This window comes from Hyla sarda, chromosome 1 (genome assembly GCF_029499605.1).
Source record: "Hyla sarda isolate aHylSar1 chromosome 1, aHylSar1.hap1, whole genome shotgun sequence".
In the NCBI taxonomy this organism is placed as follows: domain Eukaryota; kingdom Metazoa; phylum Chordata; class Amphibia; order Anura; family Hylidae; genus Hyla; species Hyla sarda.
The window spans coordinates 125,459,887-125,477,738 of NC_079189.1; the positions used below are offsets into that span (position 1 = coordinate 125,459,887).

General features: G+C 42.1%; 1 protein-coding gene across 3 annotated transcripts in view; it reads right to left on the reverse strand.

Annotated features, from left to right (window-relative positions):
* Positions 1–418: 418 nt before the first annotated feature.
* Positions 419–17,852, reverse strand: part of CLCN3 (chloride voltage-gated channel 3) — an 82,116-nt gene continuing 64,682 nt past the window's right edge. For 2 of the 3 annotated variants that reach the window (XM_056560950.1, XM_056560952.1), the window contains 6 exons: positions 16,173–16,718; positions 13,571–13,757; positions 11,528–11,926; positions 10,695–10,911; positions 7,286–7,361; positions 419–2,373 (listed from right to left, as the gene is read on the reverse strand). In XM_056560950.1, coding sequence (XP_056416925.1) covers positions 2,215–2,373; positions 7,286–7,361; positions 10,695–10,911; positions 11,528–11,926; positions 13,571–13,757; positions 16,173–16,718 — 1,584 coding nt within the window. In that variant the 3' untranslated portion in view covers positions 419–2,214. The remainder of the gene's footprint in view (positions 2,374–7,285; positions 7,362–10,694; positions 10,912–11,527; positions 11,927–13,570; positions 13,758–16,172; positions 16,719–17,852) is intronic. The other variant, XM_056560957.1, reaches the window with a different exon arrangement.

Consider the following 17,852-nt stretch of genomic DNA (forward strand, 5'->3'; position numbering starts at 1 on the left):
AGCATGTCCTTACAGTGAGGACATACTGGGAGTTGTAGTCCCAACAGCTTGCGGGCGGGTGGTAGCTTTGAGTGGGTGTCGGGGAGCAGAGCTGTGCAAAAAGTCGCACAAAAAGCCGCAACTGTAAGCTCAAACGTGATGTCACCTGAATCTAATGTCAAAGGGCACAAAACTAAGCCAGATGCATCCTATAGAATAGAAGGACAATGGTACAAAAAGATCTATATATAGAGCTTTTCTTAATTATAAAGTTTGATTTATTAAATCAAATTCGACAAAATGTGCCCTTTTCTAGTTCATGGCAGAAGATGAAAGCAGTGGATTGGTGGTGGCAGACATGTTTGATGTGGTTCTCATCAGATATAATGCTCATGACCCTGGCATGCATGCAGATACGACAGAAAGGACAAGACAGTAGTTTCCCCAGAAAGTTTATTTGTATTTTCCATAATACAGTACACCTCCATTTCAGCAGTGTTTTTCAGCAGGTTTGTAATGTAGATTATATAATCATATCAGTATGCCCAAATAGTAACCTCCTCTGTAACTGCACCCATGCTATGGCCAGCATCCTTGCAGCATTCCTTGGTACACAGGTGTGGCTTATCAGAATCCCATTCTGGAGAGGTACATGATCTTAGAGCCCTAGATGACCGACTCGAGGCTCAGAATACCAATGCACTTTTCCAGGGATTTTTTTTTAATATTTTGTCTTAACCCACTGTGATGTAGTCACCCAACTAAAGCCTTAACCCTGTGGTGGGTCTGTTCGAGTGACTAGAAGGAAATGAAACATCTGAACACGCAAAACTTGGGGTGATGCATCAGCAGCCATGTTTATTGGCTAGTAGCTTCATGGTTTCCCATTCCATTACAATTACCAGTTTAGTTTTGGCTATCATGAGTTATTGCTTATTTAGAGGTATGTTACCGGTTTTCGGCCGCAGCACTACCATGAGGAGGGTGGTGTAGCTGTGCTTTAAATATGGTTCATGCATACTGATCAAAATAAAGAGAACTTTTAAATTCAAGATAAAACAAGACTTTTTCTAAAAATAAAAAAAAAGAAATTAGGTTGGGGGGGGGTGTCTAGGCTTTTGTCACTTTTATTCACATAGGATTTACTTCTATTTGTTTTTACATTAAACAGATGAAATACAGTTAGCGTCCAGGGTCTGATTTATAAGGGACTCTATATAGGAAAGATAAATGACCACACAAAAGTAAGATGTGCATTTAGTGCAATAAGGAATCAAGTTTTTCCTCCATTTGCCTGAAACTGTCATGACTGATCGAACATCAAGCAGAATATAAATACAGATGAACATTTTGCCGTAACATCATCAGCTTTCTGCTATCATGTACTGTAGGTAGAGCAGTATAAACAGTTGTCAGTGCTTGCAGTAGAATTACACAAGGTAATAAGAATAATGATAGACTTGGGTAGATATTCCATGATATTCCTAAAGCGTCATACCGTGCAAAGGCTCCACAACAAGAAAGAAAAAGTCTTCACAGCTCAAGTGGTTCTATCCACTGCAGGGTCTGTCTAACTGCAAAACATTAGTGGATTCAAGGGTTCCAGCATACAAAAATAAAAATTGCATAAATCACTTGACGCCATGGAACGGAGCATTAAATAATAAACACGTCCACTTTTGTAAGCCGTTTAGCGAAAGATGTCTGCCCCTGCATGTTAGCACTTCTGTACCAAGCTAAAGCACTACATGGCACATTTAGAGGGGATGTACTTCATGAATATGGCAGTGTATCTCAATATGAGACATTGCTGCACTAAGAATACAACAGAGGAGTGTCAGAAGGAGGAGACATAAGAAATTAAATGTCCTGGAATGTACAAAAGTGAAGTGTAATCTATTGACAGCATAAACACCTTTTCTGCCACAATAATAATAATAAAACGGGCAGCAAGTCTTGAAAAACAATGGCTCAATTCTAGGATATTTCCTGTTCTCACCGAGCGTACACTAGAAGAGTTTACACTCCTGTAACAGACCTGCCCTTTATGTCACTTCCTTATGCTGGATAAGGATATTACACTGCCCCCTACTGGCAACACAATTACAGCATATGATCTGTCCAGCCGAGTGCCGCAGATTACAGCTTCCCTTGAATTTGTACAAGAAGGGAGGCAAAATGTTGCACAACAGAACACCTTTCTCATGGTTTCCAGTTAGCCATACAACTCTTCCATCAGGGCAGAGAGTCCTTCAGTAAGCTGACCTCCTCTTCAGTCTCCTCTCCATCTTCATAAATGGCATTTAGTTGAACATTATCAACTCGGGGTCGTGGTTTGCCATTTGGGCCATATGGCGGAGAATATCTTTTTTTGTAATAATGCCAAGGAGGCGTCTGAGAAAAAAATAAAAAATTAGCATAGTTAGTTAAAAACGAGGAAAGAATCTTTGTGATACTAGATGTTATCTACAGAGAAACAGAAAAAAGAAGATACAATACAGTTTCTGGATCCATGAGTAACATTAAACCGCCACCGATTACACGATTTATTTATTGCTGATAAAAAGTCAGGATTTTTCAATAGCAAAAGATTGCCGGATTACAGGCAGATTAAAGGATGATTGAGTCCGCAACGTATCTTGGCGAAATGACCTGTGATACATTATTGGACTGGCGCACAGAATATAGTAAAGTATCATGTGCGCTCCAAATAAATGTATGTCAGATTATAACCAGCTCACTACTTCTAGTTCACTCCCCTCCTGAATGTGCAGACATGGAAATGAAGAAATTACCAGTGAGAATCTAGAATATTAAATGGGTGAGTAAGGTGACTGCTATCCTGGTACAGTATTTTCATTTCTTCCCTTATGATGATGGCGATTTAGGAATAAGGGTCGTCATTCTGAAAAGGTATGTAAAAGGTTCACACAGCAACATTTCTGCAATTCCACAGAAACTCCGTTCAGCAAAGCTTGAATGCGCCAGAATTTCTGTGTTCTCAAAACAGAGATTTCTGACAAAATGCAAGCCCAATTGATTTCAATGGGATTCAGTCGTGCAATTCCGCAAAATATAAGGATTAGTGTTATATTTTAGCGGAATGCGGAAAGGCGAATTTCCGAGGCAGAATGCCTGCCGCAAAAATTCAGCTGACTGAATGGGACTACAGCATCCCATTCAATAGGCATTATATTACAGCGGAATTCTTCCGCACAGCAATTCCACCATGTAAACATACCCTAAGGCTATGTTCACACAGCAGAATTTCTGCTGAATAACTCTATTGGAAATTCCACTGAAATTTACTGCACATAATGTTCAATGGGATTCCGCTGTCCCACAGTGGGAATTCCCCAAAAAATATAAGACCTGTCTTAAATTATGCAGAATTCCATGGAAGTCACTGGGGCTTTAAATGTCAATGGAATTCTGTGTTTTGAGCACACAAATTCTACTGAGCTCAATAGTGCCGTGTGAACATCGCTTAACGCAATTATTTGTGTCAGAAGACAGCATTCTAGCCAACGTACTGACAGGTGAATTTAGACTGCGAGCCCCAATAGGGACAGGGACCAATTTGAGAGTACAGCACTGTGGAATTAGTGTGCGCTATATCAATAAATACATTATTATCTGCACCCACTGAAAGTGTTGTATGCAAGTTCCCATGATTTCCAAGGCCAGAGACAAAACTGCAGGCAATTGAAATTTGTAATTGACAATAACTCATCATCAATAGACTTCTACCAGGATACCAGCACCACAAAGCAGAACATATTGAGCAGATGCCCCTGTTATTCTGGTTAGTACGTCCACTTATGAGAGGATGCATGAAATTCTTCTGTATTAGGATCAAACTGAAAAAGCAGAAATGCACTACAGCCCCGGTCAGTGTGATTTACAGCTGCAACATAGTCAAAGCAACCAGCATGGCCTCTAGAGCATTCACATAGGGAAATCTACAGCCAAGCTTTCACTGATCATAATTCTATGTGTTATTGCTTCTCTAAGGAAAGCAGGATATTTCAGCTAGAACATATAACCTAAGGAATTAGCACAGAGGTCATTTGAGGTGAGGGAGGACGGTACTAATTCCATCAGCTTAATGCAGTGCTATACTGGGAACAGAACTAACACAGAGAGGGGTCATATACCTTTTACTCTTGTATTCCATCCATCATCGAAGAGGAAACTTTTCTTTTGTGCAGAAGATTATGACATATATATTAATCTAATATATGGAGTTTGTGAGAATCAAGACTGCAGGAATGCCATTAGCTTATGCTACAATATATAGGATCTTGACACTGATCTTACAAGTCCCTTTCAATGATGTCACCAAACAGGAACCAAAGAATGGAGTTTTGTCATCCTGACCCAAATCTTGCCGGGGCTGGCGTAAAGGCAACCGAATTAATGCAAGCTTCTGGTTTTCTCTGTAACTTATCAAATTTTCGGCAGAAAAAGACTACCCAGTCCATCTAGTCTGCATTTACATCTATTCTTAGATTGAATGTAAACATACCTGGGATAAAACATATTTCCTTTTATTTTAGTTACTGTGGATTTGCCAACCACATCTCCTGGGAGTTTCTTCCAAGCATCTACTACTCTTTCAGTAAAATAATATTTTCTCATGTTGCTCTTGATTAGAGATGAGCGAAGTTATAGTGATTCGATTCTGCACGATCCTTGCGGCTCGGCGGTTGCTGACTTTAGCCTGCATAAATTAGTTCAGCTTTCGTCTCCTAGGACTGTATCCACCTTTTCCAGCCCACCGGACCACCTGAAAGCTGAACTAATTTATGCAGGATAAAGTCCGCAACCGCCGAGCTGCAATGTTTGTGGCAAATCAAATCACTGTAACTTCGCTCATCTCTACTCTTGATCTTTCCCCCAACTAACCTCAAATTATGCACCCTTGTTCTTGTGTTTAGTTTTTTACAAAAAATAAAATAAAAATCCTGACAGGCCTTCCACCACATCTGCAGCCCGTCTTTGGATCTGTTCTATTTTATAAATATTTTTTTGCAGGTAAGGTTCTCAATAACTGGACACATTTTCCCAGATGTAAAATAAAAGGTGGAGCACTCACCGGTGACTTGTATCCAATATTCCTTTATTTCAGGTGTTACATACTGACATTACAGCATGGCGGGGAGACCGGACAGCGAATAGGCCCTTCACATTCCCAGCTCCACTGTTCCATCTCCCTGCTTTGCTATAATATCAGACCTGAAATAAAGGAATAGGGGATATTAGCTTCCGGTGAGTGCTCTGCTCTTTACTTAGTTTACGGTTCATACTGCACCTATTGGATGTTGAGCATTCAGGAATCATATGCTCTGGCTAGACTGTTTCGGAGTCCTAAGAGTTTGCAGCACTTTTTGAGGCCCGTTACCTCGCTGTGCCCAGTGTTTTTTTTCTTACATCTTTTTCTAAGACTACAATCTCCCTCTTCCTACTGGTCATACCTCTACCTATGCAGCCAAGCATTTCACTTGCTTGCCCCACTGCTTGGCCTCATTTTTAAGCTGTCAGAAATGTATCATACATTTTTTAGTTCAACATCAGTTTTTTTCAATGATAAAAACTGGGACAACTACATGGCTGTCAATGCATGATACGGCTTAGTAATAAGCTGTCAACAGAGACAAGACAGTTTATACTTCCATAAGGGATTGAAGAAATACAAGTTTCAATCACTTAGCAGAACAAATGTCTAAGCAGGAACCCAAGTCTTTTAGATGTATATTTAGCAGGTGCTTCTTTAGTGTATCGGGAAGGCAGGATCCTAAGAATGGGATCATGTCTTATGTAAGCAGACTGTTTTCATAGCAGTTGCATTAGTATGAATAATTATGTCTATGGAAGCCAATATCTATATTCATGTATGTGAGCCAGATCTAGATAGAAATCAGTATCAAAGCTGCATTAAAGCGTACGTAGTGTTACAATTCTTTCCTACATAGCACATATCAACACATGAAACATTGTAATATATCTTAGGGGGCAGTGGCATCATCCTCACTTTCCAGGAGAATGGAGTCTCTCTATACATGTTCAGAAACCTCCTTTGGCCCCAAGTATCCATCAGGAGTAATATAATATATAAAAGATAGGGAGGAGGGGGATGAAGCTGCGGCTTTCCTCTCTTTCAGAAAGACTGCTTTAAGTGGAAATGGGGAAACAATGGAGGGGGTTCAGCTGCAGTTTCTTCTGTATGAGGGGGAGTGTTAAGGGAGAAAATATAGAGACAAAGGTAAACTCTAGCTGCATCACCTCCAATGTCTCCATAACAGTGTTTGTCAACCAGGGTGCCTCCAGCTGTTTCAAAACTACAACTCCCAGCATGCCCGGACAGCCTTTGGCTGTCCAGGCATGCTGGGAGTTGTAGTTTTGCAACAGCTGGAGGCACCCTGGTTGGCAAACACCCTTCTATAAGGATGGCGGCTTTAAGAGGAGGTAGAAAGACAATGGAGGGGATTCATTGGAAGCTTCGGAGATGCAAAACACAGACTAGACAGACAATTTCTGATTACATACAGCTGCCAAGGGAATGTATGTGATTTTCCTTTAACAATACGTACGCTTTAAGGGGCATAAATTAGATACGCAGCAAGTCAATGCTTTAAGCTCCTGGTGGCCTAGATCTGTCAACACAAGGAATGCAAGATATCTCCCTATTTACTGAACTACTTCTAAATTAAGGAGTAAATATAGGACTCCACACACTGGTATAAGCGTGTACAGTGCTTTAATAAAACCGTCATATAGGAATATTGATACCATCCAAGTTTGGTAAGACATCAGGAATACACTTTCTGACCAGCCAAGATGACATGTATTTAACATACAAGGCACTACGCTAGAAGGGAAAACATTTGGGCTCACCTTTACAAGTTGTCGTAGGTACAAAACAAAAAGAGTCTAATAGTAAAAAATACAAGATAACCTATAATGGACCATCTAAATAACCTATAATGGACCATCTATTTAAGGATTTTTAGAGACGTGAAGTGCTGAGCCTTACAATAGCTGTGGTAAAGAGCTGGTGCTTACTAAGTTGATTTGCTAATCATGTCACAGACGTGAGGAAATGCTGAGCAGACATTTCTCCGGCCTGCAATGCTCAATGTTCAAGGATGACTTTTAGCCTCGACAGTCAGCAGGGCAGAGGCTGCTATCAGCAGGAGCAGTGTGCTCTTTGGGTGACCTGGTGATGTGTGTGAACAGTAGACAAATTTCATGCTTCCTGCCTTCTAAGAAGTGACTACATGTTAGAGGCGCTTTGACTAATCACCAAGGGTTCCACGTGCTCCTTTAGATGTTCGAGATGTTCTAATATGTTCTTCTTTGTGATGATCCCCAAGACAGTCCTGAAACAGATCATGTTATGCTAAGAACTGAGATTGAACTACAAATGGAGAAAACAAAAAGAATGAAGCAACAAAAAGTCATGGAAATGTTATGGGGTAATGGGTGAAATGGCTGACATACAACTAAAAGTTAAAGAAATACAAAATTGTACATTCCAGTGATAAAGTGAACCAGGTGTGTTCTATACTATTCACATTCTGCATCTCTCATAAGTGTCATGAAAAACAGTGAGACAACATAGGCATACAAGTGTTGTATTTATGGTTAGGCTGTATTGCAACCTGCGATGGAGCGTCACAGATCATATTTTTGTCAGGAAGAATAGGGTAGCATGCAACGCTATTCTTCCCATCAGAAACAATGGACACCAGGATGGCACCAGACGGACGACATTCTAAGTCAGTGTTTCTCAAGCGCGGTCCTCAAGTCCCCCCAACAGGTCGTGTTTTCTGGATTTCCTTAGTCTTTCACAGATGATATAATTATGGTCAGTGAATCCGGCATCACCAGTTATATCACCTGTGAAAGACTAAGGAAATCCTGAAAACATGACCTGTTGGGGGTGCTTGAAGACCGCGCTTGAGAAACACTGTTCTAAGTCAATGGAATCTACTTGGCAAAAGATCAGTTAGATCTGCCAATTAATTTTTTCTGCTTGTGTGTGTATATAGACATACACACACACACACATACATAGTATATATGGTAGTTGTATGAGCAATAATAAAGCTACACTCTGGATTTGCAGTATGCAAAATTATACAACTATTCCGATAGCAGGAAAGTCAGTGAATAGCCAGCACTGGCATGTTGAAAGCTACAAAGTCACACCAACAACATCAATGGGTCGTAAGCAAAATACAATGTCACCACCAGTTTGTAGACTCACATAAGAAAACATCTGCACTACACTGCTGCGGCTCCCAGCGTCCAAGCGCACATGTGGGATTGAAGATATCCAGGAAAAAGGAGATGAATCGCGCTGCCACCAAGCAAATAATGAAAGGTACAAAAGATTTATTGCCAACTAGGGATCAGGCTAACAAAAAAGCCGGAGTGGCTTTGAAACGCGTTGCATGGATCCCTAGTTGGCAAATATTTTGTACCTTTCATTATTTGCTTGGTGGCAGCGCGATTCATCTCCTTTTTTCTGGATATCTTCAATTCCAGCAGTCTCACCCAGGCCTAGAGCACCCCACTGCAAGTGGTTAATAAACAGATAGTAAAAAGTCTTGATAAATTTGTAAGCAGAATGTTATTAGTCATGGGCACACAAAGCCAGTGCAAGCAATGCAGAAAATTGCACAAATCTTTCCATAGTTTATTCTTACAGGACTATAGATTATCACAATATTAAGCCACATGCACAATTGTGTTCTAGAATTTCATTATTTTGTCAATAAAATATGGGTTTCTTTCATGGTCTCAGTTTTAAGCTGGACATAGATATTACTATTCTGGTTTCTTTGGACAGAAGAGAGAACCGAACTCCTGATCACAAGTGTGCACACAGCATCAGGTTATCATCCAGCCTTTCACTGTATATATGGAGCCAATTTATTTTAAGAACCCCTTAACACTACTTGTCCATAGGAAACAACACTTCGCATCAATGGAAAAATATTTTAACAGGGGTTTTATGAAAGTGAAGCTTTGTAGCTGTAAATAGTTACAATATCTTTTACACACACACACATATATATACACATATACATACATATATATATATATATATATATATATATATATATAGTGCTTCAATCGTTATTTTTCAAGAGCTTTGTTCACTTGTGTTTAGATACAATCTCCAAAAGACCACCTCTTTGAGTAGACCATCCACTTTTCCAGATAAGATTTTGTGTAATGGATTTTCAGACCACCATACATTATGCATAGCCGCCATTCCCTTTCAGAAAACCAGGAAATCACCTTTCTATATGATTTTGGGTGGTCTTCTCAAAGAAGTTTCACTGTAGTGATAATACTAGAAGTCGCCTTAGAATTCTCTGACCAATATAAAATAATTTTTAGATCACAGAGGGTAGACAGGCAATGCCTCGGCACAGCAACACTTGTATTGCAGCTATAATTAAGCGGTGCAGTAATCCCTGCGCTGTGGTATGGGGTGCTATACGTGCAAAACAAGATGAACATATGGGATGGACAAGTAGAAATAATCTCGTAGCACTCGCCAACCTATTTTTCTGGCTTTATTGTACATTCATCTGTGCAAAAACTGGTTACAACTCTGGGTAAAGCAGGGAGGGAGATAGGGTGCGGGGGGAGAGCGAGACGACAGAACTGTTTCGTGCCATTTGACATGAAACAGTTCTGTCGTCTCGCTCTCCCCCCGCACCCTATCTCCCTCCCTGCTTTACCCAGAGTTGTAACCAGTTTTTGTACAGATGAATGTACAATAAAGCCAGAAGAAAAGAAGGATGGAGAGTGCTACTTGTCCGTCATAAAATTAGAGGTCTGCAGTGAATTCTTACATTTGAAAGAAGGGGTGTATTCTAAAACCAAGAAACCCTTGAAGCCATAAATAATGTATTTCATTCTTAAAACTAACCTCATAGTCTTGGCATCCATATTTAGGAGACAACACAAGCTGCTACATTATTCTCAATGAATTTCCAGGCATTTAAAAAAATAAAAATAAATACATTCCCCTGGGGAAGACATCCTAGGTCATCTGTGAGAGTCTCCTGCTGTTGTCTTATGGGATAACTAATAAAAAGGAGGTCATTTCCTGGCAAAGACGACAAAGAGGTTGGGAACACCAATCTGAGGTGACCAAAAGGTGACCAGAGATTATGTTGGGAATTGCTTTAAGACCTTGGCCCCATGGGACTCCCAGTAAATAGGCTCTTTGCATCTGGTGATAACCCCATTTTGTGACAACACATGAAATTCTGACCAAAGTTCTGGCACATTTTCTGCTAAAAAATCTTCCCTTATACAGGAAAGAATTTAAAGTCAATCAATAAGATGCAGACAGTATAGTGCTTTAGTGAGTGTCATTCAAAACCAAGTGCCATACGGCAATTACCATGCCTACTGACAAGACTGGCTAAGGGGCACACAAGTGATTGGACCATCTGATGCCTCTTTGCCAATCAGGTTGGGAGTTTTCGAAAACACTATAAGACATACTGTAGCCCCAAGTGTACACTTCTGTCCGCACCAAATACAGCACAAGTTTTTTTTATTTTTTTTTATTCTAGTTTGGCTGGTGACAGATGACCTCTAACAATGCAATATATAAAGCTCATCATCCAGCTAGTTATCCCTCAGTCTCATACCAACCATTAAGTGATCACACTCAAACTCACCCATTGTGTGTAACAAGGCACTGCCTGAGCCCCAGCTTGCGGAATATATCCACCACTATCTCCATTGGTGTATGGTCGGTCACAGTAAAGGGGCTCATGTCCAGGATGCTGCGCAGTTTAAGTGGTCGAGGGCTTTCTGCAGGAAGGGATGGGGTGTGCTGGGCAAAGCAAACACGTGAACTTCCAACTATACCTTCCTGCTTCTTTCTTGCATTTTCTAAATAAAAAAATAAATAAAAAAATAAAAAAAACTTATTAGATTCCTCCCCCAAGTATAAAATAGCTTAAAAAAAGACATCAGTGTCTTTTGTTCACCTAAAACTTTGCTCAGTGCAGCCTATAACTTTAGGATTCCTTACATAACTCAAATGCATACACTTTCTAGAAGCCAAAATCTCAATGGGGAGAGAAAAGAGTATTTTTTCATCTTCAAAAGCAGGTTTGCACAAATTTGCTGCTGCATAAAGACTATTAACATGTATCAGATGCAGACTGTTGTAGCATCCAACACAAAATCTGTACAAAAAATCTGTTTTCAGTCTAGAATTTGTGAGCAAGGCCTAAATATTAAATAAATATTAGATGGAAGTATTAATGGAAATATGTTGTACGTAAAAATGTATCCCCTAGGGAATAAGTTTTAGATTGCAGACCCTCTGCTCTCACATCAAGCGGCGGCCGTCATGCCCCCTCCATATATCTGTATAGGAGAGCCGTTAAGCTATTTCCAGCTCTCCCACTGAGATATATATAGGTTGGACCCCCCGCAATCTAAAAAACGTATCCCCTATCCTGCAGATAGGGCATGATACTTTAAAAAATATTTTACTTACCTATTGCTAATGTTAAATCTCTTCTTAAAGCGAACCCAACAAGTCGTTGTGATTCTTTAGACATGATGACGGGGAAACCATTGTAGCTCGTATCATTGATCAGGCTTTCAATGTCGTCAACAGTCATGTTATCTTGCGTGAGAACTGCTAGTGGAGGGTCTGTTCTTCGTGGCCTCATGACATCTCGAGCCAGTGTTGTGTGCGTGAATTCTTCTTTTGCGTCCAAAAATGGATAACCGTTAAGCCGTATGTGCGATTCATAGATGCCTTCACGTCCAAATGCATCTCCTACCCACTTACTGGTCATCACTGCTGCCATCAATGGCACTATGTATTCTAGGCCTCCTGTAAGCTCAAATACAATAACCACAAGCGACACAGTCATCCTGGTAACGCCACCTAAACAAAACACACGACACAAAGATGTAAGCTTACATTTCCTATTGTTACAGAAACAGCACTGCCTGGGATTTGTCAACTTTTATATTCATATTTATTTAAAGAACGATCATGATATTCAACTCTAACAATGAAAACAAAATAAAGCAATGCAATAACTGAATAAGACAGCAAATTATACTAGTCTGTTATACTATAGAAAAAAAGTCAGTCACAAACAGTGAAAATGCTGCGGCTTTGCACAGAATTACAGTATTAGGCAGGTGGATAACATTTTACGTCTCTCATCCATATGCTGCAGACATTTTAAGCACAGATATAAATAAGAATGCTGAGTATTTTTAATTCTGCTGCAGATTTATCATGGATTTCCTACACTGTGAACATAACAAGGGTTAAACCCCCGACAACTGCACAGCAAAGTCTGCATTTAACAGTTTGCAAAGCTGGAGACAACACTGGGGGAGATTTATGAAAACCTGTGCAGAAGAAGACTGGTACGGCTGCTCATAGCAACTGATCAGATTTCTTATTTAATTTTTAAAGAGGCCTGTGAAAAATGAAAGAAGCGATCTGATTGGTTGCTATGGATGACTGCACCGCTCTTCCTCTGCACAGGTTTTGGTAAATCTCCCCCTCATATGTCCATTCAGGTCAGCCTAAAAACAGGCAACACATGCAAATCTTGCTGCAGATTCACAGCAATATCTACAGCTTAAAGTTTCCCCCAAAGTGAACCTGGCCTTAAACATACCAGAATATTAGGCAAATAGTACAATTTTAGCTCGGTAAGGTTGTTGGCTAAAGGCATACATACTGTACACATATAATATTGCACGCAAAACAATTGTCACTTCAAAACGTGGCTTTGGTGAGGTCTCTGAGGAAATTAAGCAATTCTGAATTCAGGGAGTACACTAATAAGGATTAAAACGTGGAACACAACGCACACCAAAAATGCAACAAGAAGATATTCACTTTTTAATCCTACATGAATATATGTCCAGAAATCTAAGAAATAAATCTAAATAAATAATGGTATAGGGTTATTAGACTGGAGCTGGGAATTTACAAAAAAATAATAATTCTGAACTTGAATCTATTTTGGGTAGATGGGCAGATTGCCCTGGTCTGTCAAACAGAGTACAACTGGCACAACACTCCCCCTGGCACAAATTTGGACAGGCGGAGATGCCCTGCTTCTAATCTTCTACCTACTTGTTAGGTAGTTGTAAGTGGCAGATAAGGGTCTTCTCAGGAATCGGTATAGGTCATTTCCCTGTATGCTCTTATCTATATTGACTGATTTCTTCTATAATATAACTACAGTCATATTACATTAACACATGTAGAGCAAGGGCTCCAAACGTATGAATGCAACAGAGCTGGGATTAAACAAGTCACACAGCTAGGAAATTACTCATGAGTTTGCATTAAAGTACATTAAATACGTTGTAAATGTGGAATACTTTACACAACACAAATGGCGTTCCATTCAAAAACTAATTTCTAGATTATAGAATGTAACACCACACCTTTAATGCAAGCATCATACAATAAAGTACAGTTTCCTCTTCCTTGTACTAGTACTGCACATCAGATCAGTTCTTACTAAGCAGCGAGAAGCAGTACACACACACTTACCCAGACATGCTGCTGCACCAACCATAGCATACAATCCTGGAGTGATGCAGTCTGCGCCCACTTCACACCACTCCTTGAATATAAACCAGTCATGGTGGTAGTATGCCAGCTGTTCCACAGCAATGCCAACAATTCTTCCTGCTATAGCCCCTATAGCCATGCTTGGGATAAACAATCCTGAAGGAACCTGCAAATGACAAGCATAAGCCAGCTTAGATAGCAGTGAGGGACAAAGCATTTACTAGGACTTCATTCTTAAGTTTGTTCGGATCACGGTTGTTTTAAGCTTACTATTGACAGAATGACTAACCCTTAAGAAGTGAAGGCCATTTTTTTTTGTTTTGTTTTCTTTTTAGGCTTACAAGGGGCAGCCATAGGTCATTAGTACAGAAAAGTGAGGAGACTCTGGTGTTTGTACCTATTGTAGTTGTTGCGCCATTTATTCTAGTTCCTGCTTCCCCTTTGATAAGTTTCTCCTAATACAGCCTCCATTTCCCATGAAGGAAGTTCTGTGTCACTGATCTAACACTAAGGAGTTTAAGTTTAGTAATATGAGATGCATCTTTAGCCGGTCTCTTTGTAATGGGGTTCTCCTTGTCAGTTCTTAAAAGAAGGAGGCAGGTGAGAGAAGTGTTAAGCTGCATGTTATAGGACACACTAGAAATATGCCCAAAGCCCATGGAGACAGGCATTGTGGGTTAGAGGTGTTTATAACAAAGCAGGGAGAGGGCCTTAGAGCTGTCAGGATGTATTTCTGTAGTTTAGCTTCTTTCTGCGCTGAATTGCGCACTGGAGGTAGTCCAGCAGGCTGGATTTGAATATTCATGGTCACTGGTCACATGAGCGCTCAGTAGGCACAAGCGCTCACGTGACCAGCGACCATGAATATTCAAGTCAAGCCGGCAGGCCTACCTCCAGCGTGCAATTCAGTGCAGAAAGAAGCTGATCTTCATAGGGACCGGGCACCGGACTGCAGGTATGTATAGTAGAGACCTCGCATCGGTCTCCTGTCCACCAGCACTATAACAGGTGTATTGGGTTTAGTGTGGGTGAACGGGTGACCGGTTTCCTTTAACCATCAGCAGTGATTCATGTAACAGATCATAAACCGTAGGGGAAAAAAAAAAAAACTATCAATTTCCTGCAGCTGCTCCCGCCTGTAGGAAGTAGCGTATTTATCGGGGTATACCACGCACCGGCCTATAACACGCACCCTCATTTTACCAATGATATTTGGGTAAAAAAAAGTTTTTCACCCAAATATCCTTGGTAAAATGAGGGTGCGTGTGTGTGCCCATGCGTATACCCCGATACACCCCCAGGAAAGGCAGGGGGAGAGGGGCCGTCGCTGCCCGCTTCTCTTCCCCTGCCTTTCCTGGGGTCTAGAGCCCTGCTGCCGCCGCTTCTCTCCCGCTGGCTATCTGCCCCGCTGCCCGTTCTCTCCCCGACTAGCCCCCCTAGCCAGGGGGGAGAAGCGGCTCCGGCAATGGGGCAGCGGTGCCGATAGCCAGGGGGAGAGAAGGGGCAGCGGCACCCATTGCCGGCGCCGCTGCCCCGTTGCCTCCCCCATCCCCAGTTGTATAATTACCTGTTGCCGGGGTCGGGTCCGCGCTGCTTCAGGCCTCCGGTGTGCATCCCATGCGTCGTTGCTACGCACTGCACGGCGCGGCGCTATGACGAGTGACTTCATTGCGTCTCACAGCGCATAGCAACGAAGCAGGGGACGCACACCGGATGCCTGAAGCAGCGCGGACCCGACCCCGGCAACAGGTAATTATACAACTGGGGATGGGGGAGAATGTACCGTATTTATCGGCGTATAACACGCACTTTTTAGGCTAAAATTTTTAGCCTAAAGTCTACCTGCGTGTTATACGCCGATAAGCCGCTGCAGTTCAATGATTTAAAGCGTGCGCTTTAAATCAATGAACTGCAGCGGCTTTGCAGATGCAGAGACCACCATCGCTGCCGGCTTCTCTGCCCCTGCCTGTCATGGGGTCTAGAGCCCTGTTGCCGGCCCTTTTCTCCCCCTGTCTGTCGGCGCCGCTGCCCAATTGCCGGAGCCGCTTCTCTCCCCCTGGCTATCGGCGCCGGCAACGGGGCGCCGGCACTGATAGTCAGGGGGAGAGAACGGGCAGCGGCGCCGATAGCCAGGGGGAGAGAAGGGCCGGCAGCAGGGCTCTAGACCCCAGGACAGGCAGGGGCAGAGAAGCCGGCAGCGATGGTGGTCTCTGCATCTGCAAAGCCGCTGTAGTTCATTGATTTAAAGCGCACGCTTTAAATCATTGAACTGCAGCGGCTTATCGGCGTATAACACGCAGGTAGACTTTAGGCTAAAAATTTTAGCCTAAAAAGTGCGTGTTATACGCCGATAAATACGGTACATTCTTTCTTCATCCAGAGAATGCAAGGTTTGTTAAAAAACATGAAAAAAAATATTACTCGTTAGAAAAAAAAAATTGTTATATAGGTAAAAGGAATGGCTGATAAGAGAAATTCATTATATACAAGGCAAAGGTTCACCACAGCAGTGTTCCCTATCCATATTTACAACACTCGCATAAGATATAACAGGCAAGAGATCACATTCTATATGACTTACCTTGATGCCAAATGTGAATACTGTCATAACGATCTTAAACACTAGTGCCAAGCATAGCTGCCACATGGCCGAATACACCCCATTACCAGCAGGCCGGTCAGGGATGTCATCTACAATCTTACTAGCATTCATGTCATTTCTGTAGTCACATAAAGAGGAGGACTCTAGAGGTCCGCAGTCTGTGAATAGCTCTTTGATCAGCTGACTAGTGTTGAATCTTGTAAAAGGATTTGGGAACGCAACGATCGCAGTGATAGCGGCCACCACAATAACCTCTAGTACTGGGTACTTTCCGAATTTGGTGGTCTTGCGTCGTCGGCACCAGGCAATGTTCGCACGGATGAAAAAAGCTCCCCAGAGTCCTCCAAACACACCAAGGAGAATAAAAGGGATGAGTTCAAACAGGTACCAAGGAGTATGATATTCCACATAAAAGAGCACAAGACGGCTGTTTCCAAATGGGTTGATGGACCTTAAAATGAAAGCAGCCACTAAAGCAGCAAAGAAAGATCTCCACAACGTCTTCAACGGAAAGTAGTAACTGACCTGGAAAGGAAAAAGAAAAGCAGTTATCTGACAACATGTTCTTACAGAAAATGTAGGTTACTCCAAATGGGGAAACAGATTCACAACATGCACTAGGGGCAGTCCATCATATGTATGGGCTTTTTTTTCCCCTCCTCTGCAGTATTAGCAGGCAATCTGTTTACTTACATGGGGAACAATGTATGCAAGTTCTAAATACATTACTATCTTATACATTGGTGAATAAATACATAGTGCTACATTTATTTATTAGGTGCGGGCACAATAGCAGATCTACACAACAGTATGTAAAGTCTGATTCATATTCATGTCAATTGCCACAAAGTGTGCATGCACACTGCAACACTATGTAGGTATAAAAAGGAGCAACTGGTTCTCTTTATAAACATCCTAACACTTTTCTTATTCTATCCTGTCCGGGCTGCAAAAAAGGGAAAATAAACTTTCACTTACCTTCCTACGTTCCCCCGGATGTCCGCTACAGCTTATCGATCGGCCGGGCTGTCTTGTTCCTACTTCCCTTAGCCCGGAACGTCACACGGCGCTTCAGCCTATCACCTACCTCAGCGATCTCCCGCTTTGGCCGGTGATAGGTTGAAGCGCCGTGTGACGTTCCGGGCTAAGGGAAGTAGGAAGAAGACAGCCCGGCCGCCCGATCAGCTGAAGCGGAGCTCCAGGGGAACGTAGGCAGGCAGGTGAAAGTTTATTTTCACTTTTTTTGCAGCCCGGGCAGGATAGAATAAGAATAGTTCATACCGGACTATTCCTTTCAGGACCAAGGGCGTATCTTTATGCCCTGGTCCCGCTCCCATGCTATAACGCAGGGTCAGCCGCCAGAACCCGTGGCTGATGCCAGACATCACCGATCGCGGAGATGCCTGGCATTAACAACTTAGACGTGGAGATCAAAGTTGATCGCCATGTCTAAAACAAGAGTATACCGTTCCCGGCAGCTAAGTAGGGCTGTTCGGGACTGCTGCGGTGAAACCGTGGCATCCAGAACAGCTGAATGGACGGGGGGGGAGGGCCCTACCTGCCTTCATCTCCATGCGATTGGCGCTCTGCTGCTCCATGCCTGAGATCCAGGCTGGAGCAGCAGAGCGCCAATAACAATGATCAATGCTATGTTATGGC